The sequence below is a fragment of the Carettochelys insculpta genome, chromosome 6 (assembly GCF_033958435.1).
Source record: "Carettochelys insculpta isolate YL-2023 chromosome 6, ASM3395843v1, whole genome shotgun sequence".
NCBI lineage: Eukaryota > Metazoa > Chordata > Testudines > Carettochelyidae > Carettochelys > Carettochelys insculpta.
In genome coordinates this window covers 43,215,208-43,234,201 of record NC_134142.1, presented here as the reverse complement: position 1 = coordinate 43,234,201, position 18,994 = coordinate 43,215,208, and the positions used below count along the sequence as shown (strand labels likewise).

The window sequence follows — 18,994 nt, the reverse complement described above, 5'->3', positions numbered from 1 at the left end:
CAGACAATATGTGGGGGCATACAAATTGTTCACACAAGGAAACTGACTGGCACAGCCTTGGAAAGCAATTATTCAGCTATAGCCATGCTGCTCAATTTCCCTGTGTAGACAAGCCCATAAAATAGCCACACTCATTTGTTTTAATTCTCCAGGACTATCCCTAAAATGATGCATGTTGAGTCTATGAATTACCAAAACAGGGAGTAACCACCCTGCACGCTGTAGCTGTCTGCACCCAGCACCAGCACATGCTTTCTGCAGCCTGTTGGTTTGCTTTGCAGCTGGAAATAAAAATTAATCTGCAAACCCAAAGCTCACAACATCACTGCGTTACTGGCTAGTTTCCACCCAGGCACTCCTGTTGGAACCGTGCAGCTGTGACCTGCTCTCTGCTAGAGGGATTCACAGTACGTCCCTAACTAAAAAAAGCAAGAGGGTTCAAGAGCGTGGCTGGGTGCTGGTCTAGCTTTCCTAGGGCTCGGCTAATGCATGTCAATCCTGAGTTGCATCACAGCCTGCTATTCCTGTCCTGACCTCCAATCAGCTCTTCCCATACCTCTTAGGCTGGAGTTGCAGGATCCTCACTATGCATATCCACTCGCGCCATCCCAGCTCCCTCATTTATCTCTCTGCTTTCCTGCAGCCTCTTGTGTTCTTATCCTGGCCTTCCTGCTGTCTTCCCACTTGTTCTCCTATGCATCACGTACCTTGACAGGGCCCTAGGCCAACAGAGCTGGGAGAGAATGGTGGGGAGATATGTGGACAGATTAGGTGTGGCAAGAGTTGGGTGGGGGTGCTCGGGGAGGGAGGAGGAGACGAAAGGGCGGGGAGAAGAGGGCACATCAGAAAAGACAAATACCACGTGTGGAGGGGAGAAACGGGAAAGGAGGAAAACAAACACCCTGAGCCCTGCCACTGCTCAGTGCTGGAGAAGGGACAGATGAGGCCCATGGTGCGTTTATACGCTGATGGTGATTTTTAGTGCAAAACAAACCAAGACACAATCAACCATAACAACCCAAATGTCCCCATCCTAGGCTGTCCTACAGGGGAGTGAACTAGGAGTGTGGGGACTATGTCCTTCCAGGGCAGGCATCCTTGTTTGAGATGCTAGTCAGCTATGCTGCATCGGTGTAGTACAGGGCAGAGACAGTGGTTACAGCAGAGGGGGATTGGGAATCAGGACTCCTCTCTTCTAGTCCTAGCTCTGGGAGGGAGTGTGACCTAATGGTTAGGGCAGGGGAAACAAGGAATCAGGATTCATAGGATCTAATTACAGCTCTGAAAGGGACTGTAGTCTAGTGGTTAGGGGAGGGACCTGGGAGTCCGGACTCTTGGATTTTATTCCTGACTCTGCTATTGACGTACTGCGAAACCATGGCAACTGCCCTCTGCACCTCAGTTTCCCTGCACTCCTAGCAGTGATAAGTGTTCCTCCCAGGCTGGTGGTGAAGTGGTAGGAGGGCCTTGGCAAACAGAAACTATTAACATTGTCAAAGCCAGTCCTGATCCTGCTCCCAATGTCCTGCCTTTTTTTGGGGCGGGGTCTGGCAAGCACAGAGGCCTGCATATCAAAAGTGCAAAACTGTCTGCATGAAAATATCTGTGCTTGCGCTTGGCAATGGCCCTGACCTGCTCTCCAGGACCCCTGCCAACTGCATCCCTTCTGGGGACCTCCTCCATTGGGTAGGTGGGTGGCAAGGAAGGTGGGAGGTCTCCAACGCAATCTGTCTGGGAACTTCCCAAGCTGGGCTTGGCAGGTGGAGAGCCAAGGCTTGCTTACCAGGCACGTGATCAAACTCCCTGCTTGTTGCATTTACAAATGAGCGTCTCTAGCAATTTCTGTGGCTCCATGCACCGCCTCCTCCTCTCTGAGGGGCTGAGTTTTGCAGCTTGTGCTAGGTTTTTTTCTCCTCAGTTGTTTGTCTCATTTGAAACTTTGTCGCTGTTTCTCAAACCGCCTGAAGGTGTCGGGGGTTTTTTAAGCTATTTTGAAGCTCGTTTTTCCCAGATGTGTGCTTTTTTTTTTTCTCAATGTAACTTTTTTCTTCTTCATAAAGTTTCCGCCCATGTGACTTTCAGCTTACGTCCCTCACAGCTTCCGAGAAACCACAGGAGCCCCAGATCTGGCCATCACTGCAAGGTGCAGTGACTGAGAGGAGAGAGGTGCAGTGAGGGACCGGGTCAAAGTGGCAGGGAAAGTGACACAGGGAGAGCGACAAAGTGATAACGGGAGAGGGGGGGGAAAGAGGCGAAGAAAGTAACCGAGGCAGAGAGGCAAAGGCGGCAGCGGAGGGTGGGGAGAGTAAAAGCCAAAGGAAACCACGATTACCAAGGACAAAGAGGAAGCAGAAGAGGCACTGGCCAGAGGGAGACTCAAGCCATGCCCCATAGCTCTGACAGCAGCGACTCCAGCAGCTTCAGCCAGTCACCCCCGCCTAGCAAACAGGTAACACTTTGAATTCTTTGGACCCATGCTCCCATTCTGGACTGTTTCCACGGCACAGAATGGTAGGGCTTTCTAGGAACCAGCCTGGGGAGAGGTGTGCTCATGCAGTCTGTTATGCACTTACTTCACTTTGAAAGTGCAGTACAGAATTTGTTTCAAGCAGGGAGTTACTGTGTTTTAAAGGTTCCTGGCACGGCCATGCAGGCCTTTGCAATGCATCCTGGCTTGAGTGAGTGCAAACTAACCCCCGCGCCATGTAAACCAGGCCACAGAGAGCAAAGCAGGAAGCCCCTGTGCAGTGTGGGAACGAGCTTAAAAACCGAAGGACAGTGAGGAGTGTTTTTTGCAGAGGAACGACATTAGTATAGGCCACATGAGGAGCAGCACCTGAAATGCCTGATTCTAGTTGTGAGGGCCACCTCACAAACTCCAGGCATCCTGCTGATTGGGAACTTGGTAAACTGGGAGTGCCAGTGTCTCTGTAGAGGACTATGAGTCTTACCTGACTCCCACATGTGGACAGGGTCTCATTCTGAATCCAAATCCTTTCCAAGTCATCAGACATGACTTTGAGCAAGAACAAGGCTCCACTACCCTTATCTGTTCTGGGCTACTCTCTGCATCTTCGCTGTCTTAAGTCCAATAAGCTTTCCCTCGTTAAGTGCTGTGGTTTGGCAGGGCTCTTTTAGTGGGGCCCTTTGGCTGTCTAGTGGCACCTCTGCCATGGGGTTATTCTTCAGACACGTCCTGGGTGCTTCCATCTTCTTTCCTGGAAACCTCTATCATCATCATCATCATCAACAGCCCTGGGCTCAGTGCCCGTTGGTGTCTGATGCTTCTCCCACTATTTCCTTCCATCTTTCCCTGTCCAGTGCAGAGTGGCTTAGTTTCTGTAGACTAGCTCCGCACCAATCTACTGTATCATCTATCCATTCTCTGTGGGGTCTGCCTCTCCTATTCGAACCGTCCATTATGGCGAATACCCAGGCTTCGAGTTTTCTTTCATCATTCAGAAACCTCTGTGGGGAACTTTATTGTTTGCTAGCTGTTATCCACATGGTGCTGCCTAGGACACCAAATGGGAGGGACCTTGCCCCCGAGGAGCTTACAAAGACTGACTAGATGGTGCTGGCTGGGCAAACAGAGATTGGGGGAGCATTCTGTGTGTAGACAAAGGGAAAGAGGCACAAAAGCAGTCAAGGGGAAGCAGGCGAGTGGGGTGTCAAGGGTGGCATAGTTACTGTGTAGGGCTGGGGATCAATAAGGTAAGAGACTAAGCTGAGTATGTTGGCTGGGCTGGGGTGGTGAAGGAAATTAAAAGTAAGGATGTGAGGCTTTAATTTGAGGAACTGGAGCAATCACAGTGTTTGGGGAGGTGGGGGAGGAGGAGAAAGGGACAGATTGATGGTCCAGGCAGGTAGCTCTAGAGACTGTGTTTTGCAAGCAGAGAAAGGAGGTGGCGTACATGTCAGAGAGTCCAGAGAGGCAGCAGTCACAGAGGGAAGACAGAAGATGATAGGTTTTGATGAGGGTTTTATCTGCCCAAGAGGGTGGGAGGATCAGTGCTCAGCAGAGAACCTTCCAAAAGAATGGCAATAATGAAAAATAAGGCTGCACTGGCTGTTGACAGATGCTGCAGGGTGAGATCTTCAAGCAAAGAAACCTCACAGCCCTGAGCTGGGAAGCCATAGCCCCTCTCTGCCTAACTTTAGTAAAAACATGACCTGAAATATTGCTGTCAATTCTGAATATCACATTAGCGGCAACAGATAGGTAGCTGTGCTAGTCTGTACTGCAACAAAAAAAACCCAGCAGAAATGTGGCACTTTAAATATCCTTTTGTTAGTCTTTAAAGTTCTACATTTCTGCTACGTTACCAGCAAGACATTAAAACAGAGGCTGTTCGCAGAAGACCAAACAAATTAATCAAGGGTCTCCAGTAAGTGGGGAGAAGATAAAAAAGTTGATCCCGGGTACCTGTGCTGAACAGAGACATAACTCTGCCAATATATGGAACAGATCAAGCCCAGGGTAGAAGGGCAATTATGTATTGACATATGGGAAGTTCGAATAATTGGATGAAACAAAGAAAGACTAAAAGCAAGTTGAATGCCAGGTGACCCCCTGGCAGTGAGAGAAGTCACAGGATGGAATCATCTCCCTGGGGCAAGGGCAGGAGCCCCATTCACCTGGACACTGGAAGCTCTACTGCACAAGGAATAAAAAAAAAATCAGTGTAGGGGACTGTCAAAGTTGGAGTGGGTGAGCCAAGAGATTTATTTTTTCATCTCTGACTCATGTGGTTCTGCAGGTTACAACTCAAGCCTGTAGCATGGAGACAAAGGAGTATTCAGCATGTTCAGATTTAGAATTGCATCTCAGGGGTGGGTGTTAAGTGCCTCATACAGCCTTGTAGTGAGAGGGCACCTCTATCCTGGTTTTGCATTGATGCTGTGTGTCATGCAGGGATACGTGTCCTGTGTGGCCAGAGGAGTGGATGGGATGGATGATCTTTGCTGAGAGGGATGTTCACCCAGGTCTGTTCTGAACTCTGTGCCCCTGACCTCTTACTTCTCTGTGGTAGTGGAGGTGATGTCTCTGTCATTCCCAGGCCCTGTATTTTTCAGGATTCTTCAGATGACATGAGGAAAGTTCAGAGGAGGGAGAAGAATCGCATCGCAGCTCAGAAGAGCCGACAGAGGCAGACCCAGAAGGCAGACACACTGCACTTGGTAAGAGCTTCCACTTTCTGCCCATCTGGATCACTGGGGCCTTTCACATCTGAAGGGACGTGTCCTAGCACAGATGAACACAAACCAGATTCATTCAGTTTGGGCAGGGGCAGAAACAGCATGGGCCAGCCTGGCATATGATGGCAGCACTAGCAGCAGCTGGATGGTGAAAGGGAAGGGTGGGTGCTTCTGCCAGGGGTGGCCAGACCTTCCTTTCCAAATAACTCTATTGAAGGTCCTCGCTGCCAAAGCCCTGCCCCTACGTTTCTCCACATACGTTGCTGTTCTCTGAACCTTTTGTTTCTGCTTTTGGGGATGCGTTGGTGGAAGCTCAGTGCAGGATCATGGGTTGGATGGGAGGAATGAGGAACATACCCCCCTTCAGGAGAAAGCCTTTCCCATATTCTCCATTCCACACTAACACCTCAGGGCTGATCCCACTCCCATGCATGCCAATGGAAGTTTGCTCCTTGATGCAATGGGAACAGGCGGTGGCCCCTTTGTTTGCAGTTTTGACTGCTGTTGGGCACACAGTAGATGACTTCCCTGGCAGATGGGATCACCAATATTTCACACCCAGCAATGTGCACCTTTCCCTGGGCCCTGTCCACAGATAATTTCTTCTGCCCAATCACCTAGGGTTATGGAGCTCCTGGGCAGTTCCTCCCTGATCAGCCTTATTAATTTGGTGTCATCAGCAAATGTTAGCACACTTCACGCTCATTAGTAAGTACAGTGAATAACTATGCTGCTAGGACTAATTTCTGAGGAACCCCATCATTGGCTTCTCTCTGAGCAGTCTATTACCCAAGCAGTCCTACTTTTTGCACCCAGTTTTTACTTTATGGTAAGAGTTCAATTCTTGCCCTGTAATTACCATGTTACCTTTTTAGTGTGCACTGACTTTCTCACAAATCCTTTAAAGGCCAAAATACACAAGGCCCAACACTCCCTGGGCTTGCACTTCATAGCTGCGTCTACACGTGCACGCTACTTCGAAGTAGCGGCAGTAACTTCGAAATAGCGCCCGTCACGTCTACACGTGTTGGGCGCTATTTCGAAGTTGAAATCGACGTTAGGCGGCGAGACGTCGAAGTCGCTAACCCCATGAGGGGATGAGAATAGCGCCCTACTTCGACGTTCAACATCGAAGTAGGGACGTGTAGATGATCCGCGTCCCGCAACATCGAAATAGCGGGGTCCTCCATGGCGGCCATCAGCTGGGGGGTTGAGAGATACTCTCTCTCCAGCCCTTGCGGGGCTCTGTGGTCACCGTGGGCAGCAGCCCTTAGCCCAGGGCTTCTGGCTGCTGCTGCTGCAGCTGGGGGTCCGTGCTGCATATACAGGGTCTGCAACTAGTTGTTGGCTCTGTGTATCTTGCACTGTTTAATGAAAGTGTGTCTGGGAGGGGCCCTTTAAGGGAGCGACTTGCTGTTGAGTCCGCCCCGTGACCCTGTCTGCAGCTGTGCCTGGCTCCCTTATTTCGATGTGTGCTACTTTGGCGTGTAGACGTTCCCTCGCTGTGCCTATTTCGATGTTGGGCTGAGCAACGTCGAAGTTGAACATCGACGTTGCCAGCCCTGGAGGACGTGTAGACGTTATTCATCGAAATAGCCTATTTCGATGTCGCAACATCGAAATAAGCTATTTCGAAGTTGGGTGCACGTGTAGACGTAGCCCATGTGACCTCTTGTTCCTGTGCAGAGACCACATAAAACATTGCCTTTCTGGCTTGGTAGCATTTTATGTTTGTTGTGCATAGGTTTAAATGATGATACAATGTGCCAAGCTGTGGAGAATCAAGCTCTAAAGCTAGAATAGCCCCATTAGGTCTTCTGCAGTCTGTTCCCTGCCATCTACACAGGATAGGTCTTCATTGTGTGCTTTATGGGAGTTTTGCTCATTTTTATTTTAAATGTCCCCAGAGGTGAAACTCCTTCCCCTTTCTTTGGAGAGAGCTCCACAGCTGAATACTTTGAATGGTTCTGGCATACATCTTTCCTCTCTTAGTTTCACGCTGTTACTTGCCATATTGCTACCCTGAGACTATGTGATGGGATGGGATGGGGGTGGGGGCGGCTCAGGTTATTGACTCCCACTTACCATCTAGTGCCACTTTTCTCAGTGTAAGGTGTTTGGCATCTATTTTTCAGGGAGTCTGAATATTTAGCTGCAAGTAGCAGGCTTGGCCATCACTGTGGTAGTGGTGTCAGAACAGGGGAGTATGGCTCCTGTTGTGTTTGTTTAACTAGATCTGAGAGTTACTGGGAAAACTGCTTTCCTCTAGTTCTGTGTGGACCCTGGCCTGTCAGCGCTGTTGAAGAGCAGCATGGAAGTTCTGGAGCCTGTTCTTGTTGAGGGTGGTTGAAGTCTCCCATCCGGAGGGCAGACTGCACTTTAAAAATGGAGCAGTCAGGCTTCTGCTTGAGGAGTTGTCCCTTGACCTTAGCAGTTTTCCCGCCCCAACCTCCCCGCAGCTCTCAGGAATATTAAACAGCAAGTGGCGTTGGAACAACTTCTGCCAAATCGGCCTTGCACAGATATCCTCAGCGCTTCTTTAGTAGTGAGCTCATTACAGGGAATGTGTGACTCACTGTCCACAGCTGATGATCCATCCCTTTTGCAGGTAGACATTGGTTCATGATGATTTGGTTAGTTCTGTCAGTGTCCTGTGACACCAGAATCGTGGGCTGGTAACTAATCTGCTACAGTTCACAGCAGTGGAGGGGAAAGCCTTTCTGTGGCTTTGTTTCCTCTTCCAGAGACTGTGGAGGGCAGGAATGAGGACTGACTTTTCCTCTCCATAGACCCTTCCCTTTTGTGTCCTATGCAATTCTCCTTGCCAAGCTTCCCAGATGAGATAGTGAGGCATCTAGATTGCAAATTTACCCATGGTGCAGATGATACTGATAGTGAAATCTTTTTGTTTTGGTAAAGGTGGGGATGTGGATGAGAGCAAAGGCAATAAAGGTCAGCCTGGCTAAGACAGAACTGATGCTAACAGGGAGAAGAAACAGCTGGAGGAATGAGACAGAGATGTGGTTGCACCTTTTTTGCTGGAGATGCATGTCATACCTTGGCCATTATATTTTCCAGCCTCTGGATTTGAATGGATCCCTAGATGTTTTCATCTGTAGTAGGCGTACTGGGTGGGAAAGTACCTCTTGGGAGCAGGCCTTTCTGCTGTCAGCAGTCAGTTCAGGCCACTGTAATCACTTCAGAAGGACCCAGATGTCTTAACTGGTGCAGAATAAAGTGGCTTTTTGCATGAGTGGAGGGAGTCACTATGAGCCCATAAAACACAAACTCCATACTGGTTTCTGGTCAAGTGAGTGTGGAGTTGGTTAGATCTGTGAAGCACTAGGCTGTGTGGGACTCTGGGGTCTGAGACATCCCCTCTCTCTTCTGCAAGGTCTTGCAGTGGCAGTTAGTATCAGGTGGTATGTTTAACTAGTGCAAGGTGCCCCGTTACTGAGGCAATAGGAACCTTTTTAAACTAGGCTCCTGCCACTAGCAACCCCTGCTGGATGAGTGGGGAGAGAAATGCCTGAGCAGGTTGCTTTGTTCTGGGTAAGCGTAGCTATTTGGGTTGTGGTCATAGTAAACAGCCATTCATTATCTCATAGCATTGTCCATTGCATTTCAGTGCCCCAGTAGTCCAGTTAAATTCTAACTTAAGTTCCTGCGTGCCTCTCCAAACCCCACTGTTGCCAGATTGTTCAGGTCCTGTCTCAAACTGCTGAGTAGTGTTGCATGGAGCCGTACAGTGGCTGAGGCTTTCACTTTGGTCCCAGAGGGACAGCAGGTATATTATATATATATATATATATATATATATATATATATATATATATATATATATAGAGAGAGAGAGAGAGAGAGAGAGAGAGAGAGAGAGAGACATATCTCATAGAGCTGGAAGGGACCTTGGGAGGTCATTGAGTCCAGTCCCCTGCCGTCTTGGCAGGGCCAAGCACCAGCCTGCTGGGTTTTTTTTTCTTCAATCTATTTGCCCCAATCCCAAATGGCCCCCTTAAGGATTGAGCTCACAACACTGGGTTTAGCAGAGCAATGCTCAAACCCCTGAACTATCCCTCCCCCCCTACTGTCTGTGATGCACTTTGGGTACCTTTAGGCAGCACTGTACATCACCACCACCATTACTATTAATTTATTTCTTCTGAGGCCTCAGTTTCCCTCTTTTCTTCTGCCACCGCAGTGTCCCTCCCCCTCCCTGCCATAGGGCTGGTTTCCCCAGGCACTGGCAGGAAGCACTGAGTCTTGCCTTACCCTGGCAATGACAGGTTTCCTGTGGCAGGTGGTTTTCTGGTTATTTCTGATTATAACGGCGGTTATGTGCCAGCCCCTCCCCCGAGGCCAGTCTGTCTCAGGTCGGGAAGTGGCCTGGGAGGTGTGTGCGTGAGAGGGAGCTGTGAGCGCCTGAGCGGGGAACGTGCTGCTGTCACTTCTCGTAAGCAGCTGCTGGGCCAAACGTGCGGCTCAGGGCTGAGAACGTCACTGGCTTGGTGGCAGGACCCCTGGCTGGCTGGGGGTGGGGTGGGGGTTGCCCAGACACAGCGCCTCTCTGAAGTTACAGGAAATGTGTCACTGGAAACTCTCCAGGCCAGGGAAGTGAGAGGGCTCTGACCTCCCTTCCTCCCCCAGCCCAGGTACTCCCCAGCCTCTTCCCTGAGGTGACTCCAAGCACTCCCAGCAGCGCTGAGATACTCCAGAGATAGCCAGACACTTGAGAGATGCTGATAAACAGACAGTAAAGCCAGCCCCTTATCCTCTGTCAAGTCGCTCCTCAACCTCTTCTGTAAAGTACACAGGAAATTGCAACTGTGACTTGTTAGGCAGTGAGTGAATTGCGACTGCTGCTCTTGACTGGCAGATAATTGGGTCCATCCTACCTTGGTTGCCTCCTCCTGAACAGGATCCAAACCCTGCTTATTTCTCTTGTTATGCCTGGTCTCCTGGACTGTAAATTTCTTTGGGGGCTAGAGACGGTCATTTTCCTATATGTGTGCACAGTGCTTGGCATAAAGAGGCCCTGGTCTGGTTGCCTTCAGGCACCACAGCAAGGTCAATGTATAATAATAATAATAATACAGAGGGGAGACAACTCCCCTGCAGTTTGCTCACTAATCCAGCCATCCTCCAGCTGTGGCTCTGTAAAGGCATCGTTGGCCCCTGACGCCTCGGGACACCCTGTGATGGCTCTGCAGGTGGAATGCTAATCTGGCCCCTGTTGCTTTGTGCCCTCAGGAGAGCGAGGACCTGGAGAGGCAGAACGCTGCCCTGCGCAGGGAGATCAAGCAGCTGACCGAGGAAATGAAACATTTCACCTCCATGCTGAGCTCACACGAGCCCCTCTGCTCTATCCTGACCACGATGCCCCAACCGCCCCCTGAAGTGTTGTATGCCACACACTCCTTCCACCAGCCCCACATTAGCTCCCCACGCTTCCAGCACTGATCTGGGTCACAAGGACATGCAGCCTGCGGGCTCCGGAGATGGAAATCAGAGATCCCCTGGGGCTCACTCTTTGGTTTTCAGGAGGGACACTTTGCAGCAATTCCTGCCCCTCTTCAAGGGTCCACTGGGCCAGGACCAGGGTCACATGTCTAGGACTTGGCCCTGGTGCAGACATGTCAGAACACCAGGAGGCATCTTCGTGGAGGTTAAATCTTAGCTCAATGGAGAGGGGAAGTGTTTGCAAATTGGCACCAATCCCTGTTCTGTTGTTTGCGCTGGGACCCTCACATGGGTCTATGTGACATGGGAACACTGTCTCTGCGTGAGCGGTAACCAGAGACTGCACCAGTGAATGCTCCCAGGAGAGGAGTGCTGAGGATGAGCGGCCATGGGGAGCGAGGGAGACCGGTTTATATCTTAAAAAAATAAAGAGTTAAATGTTTAACGCTTTCTTGAAAAGCTTGGCCTGGCCTCCCCTGAGATTCCACATTATACCCTGAGCATGGCAGAGAACAATGATGACAGCACTAGAAATTCTGGGGAATTTCCCTATATGGAGCAGTGGGGACCAGGGGCTGGAGACACTGTGTTAATATCTAGCCCAGACAGCAGCAGCCTGTCCTCAATGTGTAATGGTAAGACTGCCATTTCCCTGTCCTCTCTCTGGACCAGGAGGAATAGGGAAGGGTCATTTGTGCATCTGTTGCGTCGGTTGGCCTTTCCTGTGGGAGATCTGACTTTTCCCCAGCACTGGAGGGGTGGGGCTGGCTGCTAGTTCTGGCACCTCTACATACACAGTCACAGCTCTCTTCTTTGCTGATTCCCCACCCCCTCAAATTCCTTCATTAAAGATCCCTGCTGGCTGTGCCCTGACGGAAGCAAAACGGTACAGACAACATTATGGACTGAATCAGCCAAAGACGCATACCCCTGGGAAGGGAGCTGGCCACTCTCATGCCCCAGACTTAAGCACCTGTGTGTCTGCTGGCACAGCCCTTTTTGCTACCATAGATTACTATTTGGCCATTCTCAAAATTACTATCCACTTTAAGGAATAGCAGCAGCTGTGTTCTCCCAGGTGGGTGGTGCGCTACCAGGTGCTTTGCCAGAGACATAAGAAATGGGCATTAAACTAAATCTCTGGAATTAACTGATCTGAGATATGGGTAGGGCCCTACAAAGTGCATGCACCATTTTGGCCAATTTCAGGGTCACAAGATTCTAAGAAATCATAAATTTAATTATTCAGATATTTAAATCTGAAATGTCATGGTATTGTAATTGTAGGGGAGAAAGAACTGTAGGCAGGATTATGGTACTGCTGTCCTTACTTCTGCACCACAGCTGCCAGCAGCGTTGCTCCCAGAACTGGGCAATTGGAGAATGGCAGCTGCCGAGCAGGAGCCCAGCTCTGAAGGCAGCGCTGCTGCCATCAGCCCTGCAGAAATAAGGATGCCATGGTACGGCATTACCACTCACACTTCTATGCTTCTGCCTGCAGACCTGGGCACCCAGCCAACAGCTACCATTCTGCGTCTGCCAGCTCTGAAGGCAAAGCAGAAATAAGGGTGGCTAATACCACATTCCTCTTAAAATAACCTTGTGACCCAGGCATGCAACTCTTTTGCGGATCAGGCCTCTCAATTTGAGAAACAATAGTCTCTCCCTCCACCCCCCCTCCCCCAAAAAATGCACATAGTTTAGGGTGAATCACATGGTAGACCAGTTTTATGGGTTCAGACCAGATCTCTGAGTCTGTGATGTGTTTTTGAGGGTCATGAATTTGGTAGGGTCCTAACTATGGGTGTTCTCACAGATAGGCGGTTGTTTCCACTCTCTGTGGTGTGCCAGAGTGCACAAACAAAAGTGATGGGCAGAAGAGCAGGAAATTCCCTGAACTCCACTAGTAACATGCTTCAGCATGTGGGAAGCACTAGCGTTGAGCGCTACCCTTTCTTTTCCCCTCCTCTGCCTTTCAGCAGCCATGCTCACATTGGTCAACCACTCTTGCTTTGTGCAGCCTTCCCCACCCCAAAGGGAGGAGCATGGACAGGGCTGAGATGATGCTGATTCTAGCAGAACTGCTTTGGAAGCTGGAGAGAAGTAGGCTGTGGAGAGCAGCATCCTGTTCCCAGCTCCACTCTCATCTCTGCAGAGGCAGGGTGGCAGGACTTCCACTAGCAGGCATGGCTGGCCCTGTACATATCCCAGACAGGCAGCAGAGTAATCTGGATTGTGTTTGTCCGCAATATGCTAAAGCAGAATGCACTAAAAGGCAGTTGTAAATGTCCAAGCTATATAAAACCCATCCAGCATTGCTGGGGCAGTCTTGGGACATCTTACAAATCCCTGGCTGTCACACAAGCATGGATTTCATCATATCCAGTCACACAGCAATCAGAATTGCTTCACCCCCTTCCTTCACCCCAAGGATGTCCTGCTTTGAGTTCTCCATTTTACAGGGTCTTTCCCAGAATGTCGTTATCTGGTAGCTGCCCCTTTAAATCTGGGAAGGGCAATCAGCTGCGGCCCCAAAGTGGTCATTTAGTGTGATTGTTGAAGACTGCTTGGTGCACTTCCTCTGCTTCCAGAGGCTAGGTGCTTTAGGTGCTATTGAGTGTTCTACTGGCATGTTTACTTTGCCAAGCTGTCCTTATATGTTGGTCTCAGAGAGACTGGGGAGCATGCAGTGGGTCTGTTGCTCCCATATTTGTTCTTTCCCATGCATGGGTCCGCGGGGCTGTGTCTCTTGACTGGAGAAGAGCACAGGCGCTATACCAGGGTAATCTCTGCCCATGTTCACAACTTGAGTGCTTTTTCTCCTTTATAATAGAGCTAAGGGTTCTTCCCTGTTAACGGACTTCTCTGAGCAGCAAGGGATGGGAGGTCAGTGCTGACAAACTGCGAGGCACAAATGCGGAGAACAGTTGCTATTTAAGGAATTAAGGATGAGGGGACGTATGTGCTAGCTTTGTGCTGACACCTACTGGATGTAAGAAGGACTTTTCAGACATCTATCGGGGGTGGGGGTGTAGCTGAGTTAGTCTGTATCTTCAAAAACAACAAAAAATCCTGTGGCATCTTATAGACTAACAGATATTTTAGATCATAAGCTTTCGTGGGCACAGACCCGCTTCATCGACTCGTGCATCTGATAAAGCGGGTCTTTGCCCGTGAAAGCTTATGTTCCAGAAGCTCTGCTAGTCTCTAAGGTGCCACAGGACTTCTTGTTTTTTCAGACATGAATGGCTTCATCAAGAAGTTCATGTTGTAAAACATTTTTGAGAAGCTTTTTTCTATCCTGATCTAAAGCTCAGCCGATGACTAGACCTTTTGAAGGAATCTGAATGATTAAAGCTACTGACTGTTAAGAGTAGGCTTGGGTCGCAGCCCCAGATGATTTTATCACACCTGGAATGGTGCTGTGTTGATGGGGGCCCATCTAAATGCCTAAATAGAAATAAGAAGCTTTGCTTATTAGGTCACAACTGAGGAGTTAGTGTCTGAATCGGGGGTTGGACACTGGGATTCTGCTGAATCATCCCATTGAGTTTCTATCACATCTGAAAAGTTTGGTGAGCTCTTCTCAGCATCCCATCCCCACAACAACTTCCCTTTATCTCTCTATGTTGCCTGCACAGTGAGGTGCAGCAAACACACATAGCAGGCGTGGTGAAAACTGAAGGTGACCATCCATCCCATTTTTGGTGGGACAGTCCCATATTTTGGGTGCCAGAAAGGCATCCCAACTTATTTCAACCAGGGGGCTAATTCAGCCCTGCACAGGCACAGCTGCTGGCCAGAGAGCATGTACTCACCTACTCTCCAGCCACACTAGAGGGAGCCAGCAGGGGGCCCTGCAGAGGGAGAGAGATTTTGGGGCATGGGGCGTGGCTGCCTCCTCTTTCCCGGCTCCATGAGGCTTGGGGAAGCCAGGAGGAGCACAGGCATCACTGCCACTTCCTTCCTAGCCCCCGCAAGGCATGGGGCAGCCAGGGAGGTGAGCTGGAGCGGCAGCAGTTGGCAATCACAGCCGGGGAGTCCTGCCCCGCATATGTGCTTGTCTTGTACTTGGGATAGAGAGATATGGTCACCTTACATAAAGGACAAAGTGTCCAAGTGAATTGCAGTTGGAGGGACAGTAACTATATGTTTGGAAAATTTTTTTTAAAATGTCAGTAATCTGATTGAGCCTGATCCTATCTAAATCTAGTGCTTTTCTGATGCTAGTTTGTACCTGTACTGAGTACCGACTCCTCGGCAGCCCCAGCCATGGGATCTTTGGCTGCATGGCGGGGGTCCCTGGCAGCCCTGTGGTGGAGGGGAGCAGATGGTGGGGATCTGGCTGAGTACTGGCTCCTCATTTTTCGTAAAACCTGGCATTCTACATTTCTGGGTTTCTCTGCAGTATCTGAGTAATGACTGATATTAATGATTGGTTACACAGCCAGGTAAGTTGTGTGTTTTTTCCTTTTTAATATTTGCGTATGGAGGAGAATCTGGGTTTGATTACTGTCTTATTTCCTGGGACTTGGATGGTACCATGGCAAAAGTTACTGCCATGCGCTGCGCTCTGGGCAGATATCTGAAGCAGACTGAAGCCTTGTCAACCCTTGAGTGGAAGACCGATGTGCAGAGAGTTGGTGGAACATAGATATCTGTTGTGCAGTTTGCTGCAGCTGTGCTTTCTACGCCTGCAGTGCTGGTTATTGCTGTCCCCAGGATTATTTATTTATTGCTATAACTTTTCTTCCACTAAAACAAAGTAAAGGAAATTGCTCCACATGGCAAATGTCCACCAATGCAGCGATCAGGTCAGGCTCTGACATTGGGGGAACCCCGAGCTATAGTTTCCTCAGCACTCTTTCCCATGCCCACACCTATATACACCCCACGCTAGGTTTTTTCATGGCATGTTCATGCAGCAGTGAAGAATGTGATATATGGTTTGGAATTAATGCCCTGGAATACAGTGGATGGAGCTGCTCTCTCCACCACATCCATGTACAAACTCTGTTTTGCAGCACTGCAGATGCTTGCTATCTGCATTTCAGTGCTGCTCCTCCAGCCAGATGGGTACAGATAATGAAATGTGTTTAAAGTGTCTCCTCACAGCCTTGACTTTGCCCAGTGCCACCCTCGCACACTCTGTCTCCTGTCCTATCACATTCCTGCTCCATATGTATCAGATGGCGTCCCACATCGTATTCGTCCTTCCCTCTGCACTTACTGTACCCTTGCCATGCTGCCCACTGTAAATGGAATACTCTGCTTGGCCAGTGTACCAGATAGCAAGTCTGAGAACAATCAAGGTGGGGTAATATTTCCTTATATAAAACAAGCCCCCTAATATCCAGACAGTTCCAGTAATATCAGTCACCATAACTGTACCCCCTCCCCCACACACGTTCTTTCAAATCCCAGTTCAGAAGTCACTTTTGCCAAGCCTAGGAATTCTGCCACCCCATGCCAGGAAAGGTATTATTCCCCCCCTCCCCAGCCCTCCCCAGCTCTCCATTCCATTAAAGCAACAATCTTCAGGAGAACCACTGCATCTGGGTCTCACAGCAATGTGCACTGTTCAACCTGAAGCTTTGTCAACACAAGAAATTTGCACTGATGGTAGACTCTTGTGAGGCTACTAAGGACAGGTCTACACTAGGAAGGTAAGTTGATTGTAGATGCACAATTCTAGCTATGGCAATTGCATAACTAGAATTGACGTATCTGCAATCAGCTTACCTGGCTGTCTTCACAGAGGGAGGTCAATGGGAGAGACTCTGCTGTCGACCTCCTTTACTCCTCCTGATATTGAGGAGTACAGTGGTCAACTGTTGGCTCCTGATAGTTTGATTTTGGGTGGTACTACCACGCATGCGAAATTGAACCCAGAAGATCAACCATGATTGGGTTGATCTTCCACGTTGTGTAGACAAGCCCTAAAGAAGGGCAGTAGTCACGGAGTGAGAGGCATACTATAGTCATGGATCAAACACGGGCAAAGCTGGTATAGCTGAAGGGGTACAATTCCTCTAGTGTGGATGCAGTTATATTGGTGTAAACATACATATACAAGAGAAGTTTAGTCCCATAAAGAAAGGGTTATAAGCAATAGTGGTGTAAGGCAGCTTAATATTGATGCAAATGTCCACACTGGTGGGGGAGGGGAGGGGTTTGCTTCTGTAGCTGTACAATTTTACGGCTGGAGATTTGTTCCTGTGATAAAGTTGCACTGGTTTAACATACAGTATTAATTTAAACCAATAAGGGTACAGCCGTACTTGTTTTGTAAAAAAAATCACACCCCTACTTGACCTAGTTTTAATGGTGTAAAACCTGTTTAGCGACCAGGCCCAGTATAACCCACTCACTCACAAATCCCATGTAGCCCTTCTTATTCTAGTATATAGGCGTTCTCAAGGAGGGAGGTTACACTGGTAAAACTTGTCCACATAGCTAAGGTGTGAGTTCCTTAGTGCAGCACCCTCCCCACCTCTGCCTGAAGCACTCCGTGTGGTGCCTCCCACCACCCCAGGAGTACTCTGGTGGTGCTCCAGTGGCAATTTAAAGGGCTTAGAGGTCTGGCCACTGCTGCTGCCACAGCAGTGGCCAGAATGCTAGGCCCCTTTAAATTACCTGGCCCCAGGGCAATTGCCACTTCTGTCTCCCCAGTCAGCTGGCCTGATTATCCCACACATAAGTTACTAATACTTCTGGTAGGGAAGGTGAAAAATTAACCCAAACAAATTGATACTTTGATCCTTTTTGTCAGGTACGTCTCCATGGGCGGGTGTGACTTTGGATTGGTTTGTATACTTCCTCTGTTGCTTTGAGTATGGGAATGTTACAAGGGTTGGATTGGTTTGGGCGGAGAATATTTATTCCTTCTGGATTCAGTGAGCTCAAGTTACCCTGGCAGAAGATAGTTTCTCTCTCTGCTGATTTTGCAAACTCCAGCTGAGAGCTGACACTCCAGCTGGGCTTTTACTGCTTCTCAGCTAAGAATATAACTGCTGATGCTGTCATTGCTGTGTGAGATAAACTCCAAGGCACCATCTCACTGCGAGTCACCAATCCTCCTTTGCTTAGACAGTACTTCCTCGATGAGTCCTTCCTTCGCCCATGTCAGTAAAGATGATTCCAAAGGCTCTTGTACCCAGCTTTTCTGACATGACTGTTTTTGGGCTTATATATAGGCCTTCCAGGGAGGGATCTTGTCTTAGTATTTGTTTAGTAATGTATTGGGCACATTTCTGGCACTCTGTAGTTATTAACAGCTTCAGATTTGATGGGAGAAAAAAACTTGTCTCATCAGAGTCAGCCAGTATGACTCAGTGACATATAGGGAGTGGAGATAGTGAGTAAAAAGGGTCTGTTTTTATATAGTCACTTTTCTGACCACAGACTGCGAGAATCTAAAAATCTGTGTTAACAGACTTTGGGTTTTCTAAGCTTTTCAGATTTCACAGCCAGTGCAATTGCCTTTAAGCATACTGTATGTTTAAAATGGACTTACACACTTAGACATCAGGGTGCTTGGGGTTAATCTAGGACCTTGATGGAGATTTTGACATGGAGCAAGACTGTGGATAAGATTTGGATCTAGCTTGTTCTTTCTTTAGTTTTTGTTGTTCCTCGCCCTGCTCCCCACCTTGCCACGCCAATGCCCAGACTCTTCAGCTGTGGGCCAGTTTTGGATGCAGGCATATTCTTCAGCCTTTATTGTAAGAACTGGTAATTACACGCAGCTAATGATCACTATTCTGTCTGGTTAAAACATGTCCCAAGAGGGTCAGAAGATGGTGTTTCTTAATGCTTTGCTGGAAGTTTGAGAGACTGCTATAGACTTTTTGTATCAGAGGGGTAACCATCTTAGTCCGTATCCACAAAAACAACAAGAAGTCTGTGGCACCTTATAGACTAACAGATATTTTGGAGCAGATCTTTGCCCACGAAAGCTTATGCTCCAAAATGTCTGTTAGTCTACAAGGTACCACAGGACTTCTCATTGTTTGCATGAATTTTTTCGTATATTAGTCTCAGATGAGCTAGGGACCAGGCTTATGACTGATATTTGATGGCACTGTTGCTGACAGAATTTTGCAGCTATCGAGCATCTGGGTCAGATTAGGTAAAAGAGGTAGAAGTCTGTTTTCCTCTGGCTTTAATACTGGTTTAACAGCAAAACTCTAATGTGTAAGCAGTCAATTTTTTTCATTACTAAGCCTGAGAAATTCTTGGGTTGATTAAAGATGCTGAAATTGTGACTTGTGGGGAAATCCAACGACAGCCTCATTGGTGATTCAGGAAGTAAGATGGGCTGTGAGATCAGCTA

The 18,994-nt window shown here is 48.7% G+C and overlaps 1 protein-coding gene across 1 annotated transcript; it reads left to right on the top strand.

Moving 5' to 3' along the window:
* The first annotated feature begins 2,295 nt into the window (after window positions 1-2,295).
* On the top strand, window positions 2,296-11,057 carry BATF (basic leucine zipper ATF-like transcription factor). Its single transcript, XM_074998794.1, has 3 exons — window positions 2,296-2,449; window positions 5,077-5,181; window positions 10,450-11,057. The coding sequence occupies exons 1-3, from the start codon at window positions 2,384-2,386 to the stop codon at window positions 10,657-10,659; spliced, it is 381 nt and encodes a 126-aa protein (XP_074854895.1). The 5' UTR covers window positions 2,296-2,383; the 3' UTR covers window positions 10,660-11,057.
* Window positions 11,058-18,994: the final 7,937 nt, after the last annotated feature.

Excerpts from the sequence above, each read along its gene's own strand:
- BATF (XM_074998794.1), top strand. The coding sequence starts at position 2,384 with ATGCCCCATAGCTCTGACAGCAGCGACTCCAGCAGCTTCAGCCAGTCA. Across the intron at positions 2,450-5,076 it reads CACCCCCGCCTAGCAAACAG|GATTCTTCAGATGACATGAG; the intron begins GTAACACTTTGA and ends TGTATTTTTCAG. Across the intron at positions 5,182-10,449 it reads AGGCAGACACACTGCACTTG|GAGAGCGAGGACCTGGAGAG; the intron begins GTAAGAGCTTCC and ends TTGTGCCCTCAG.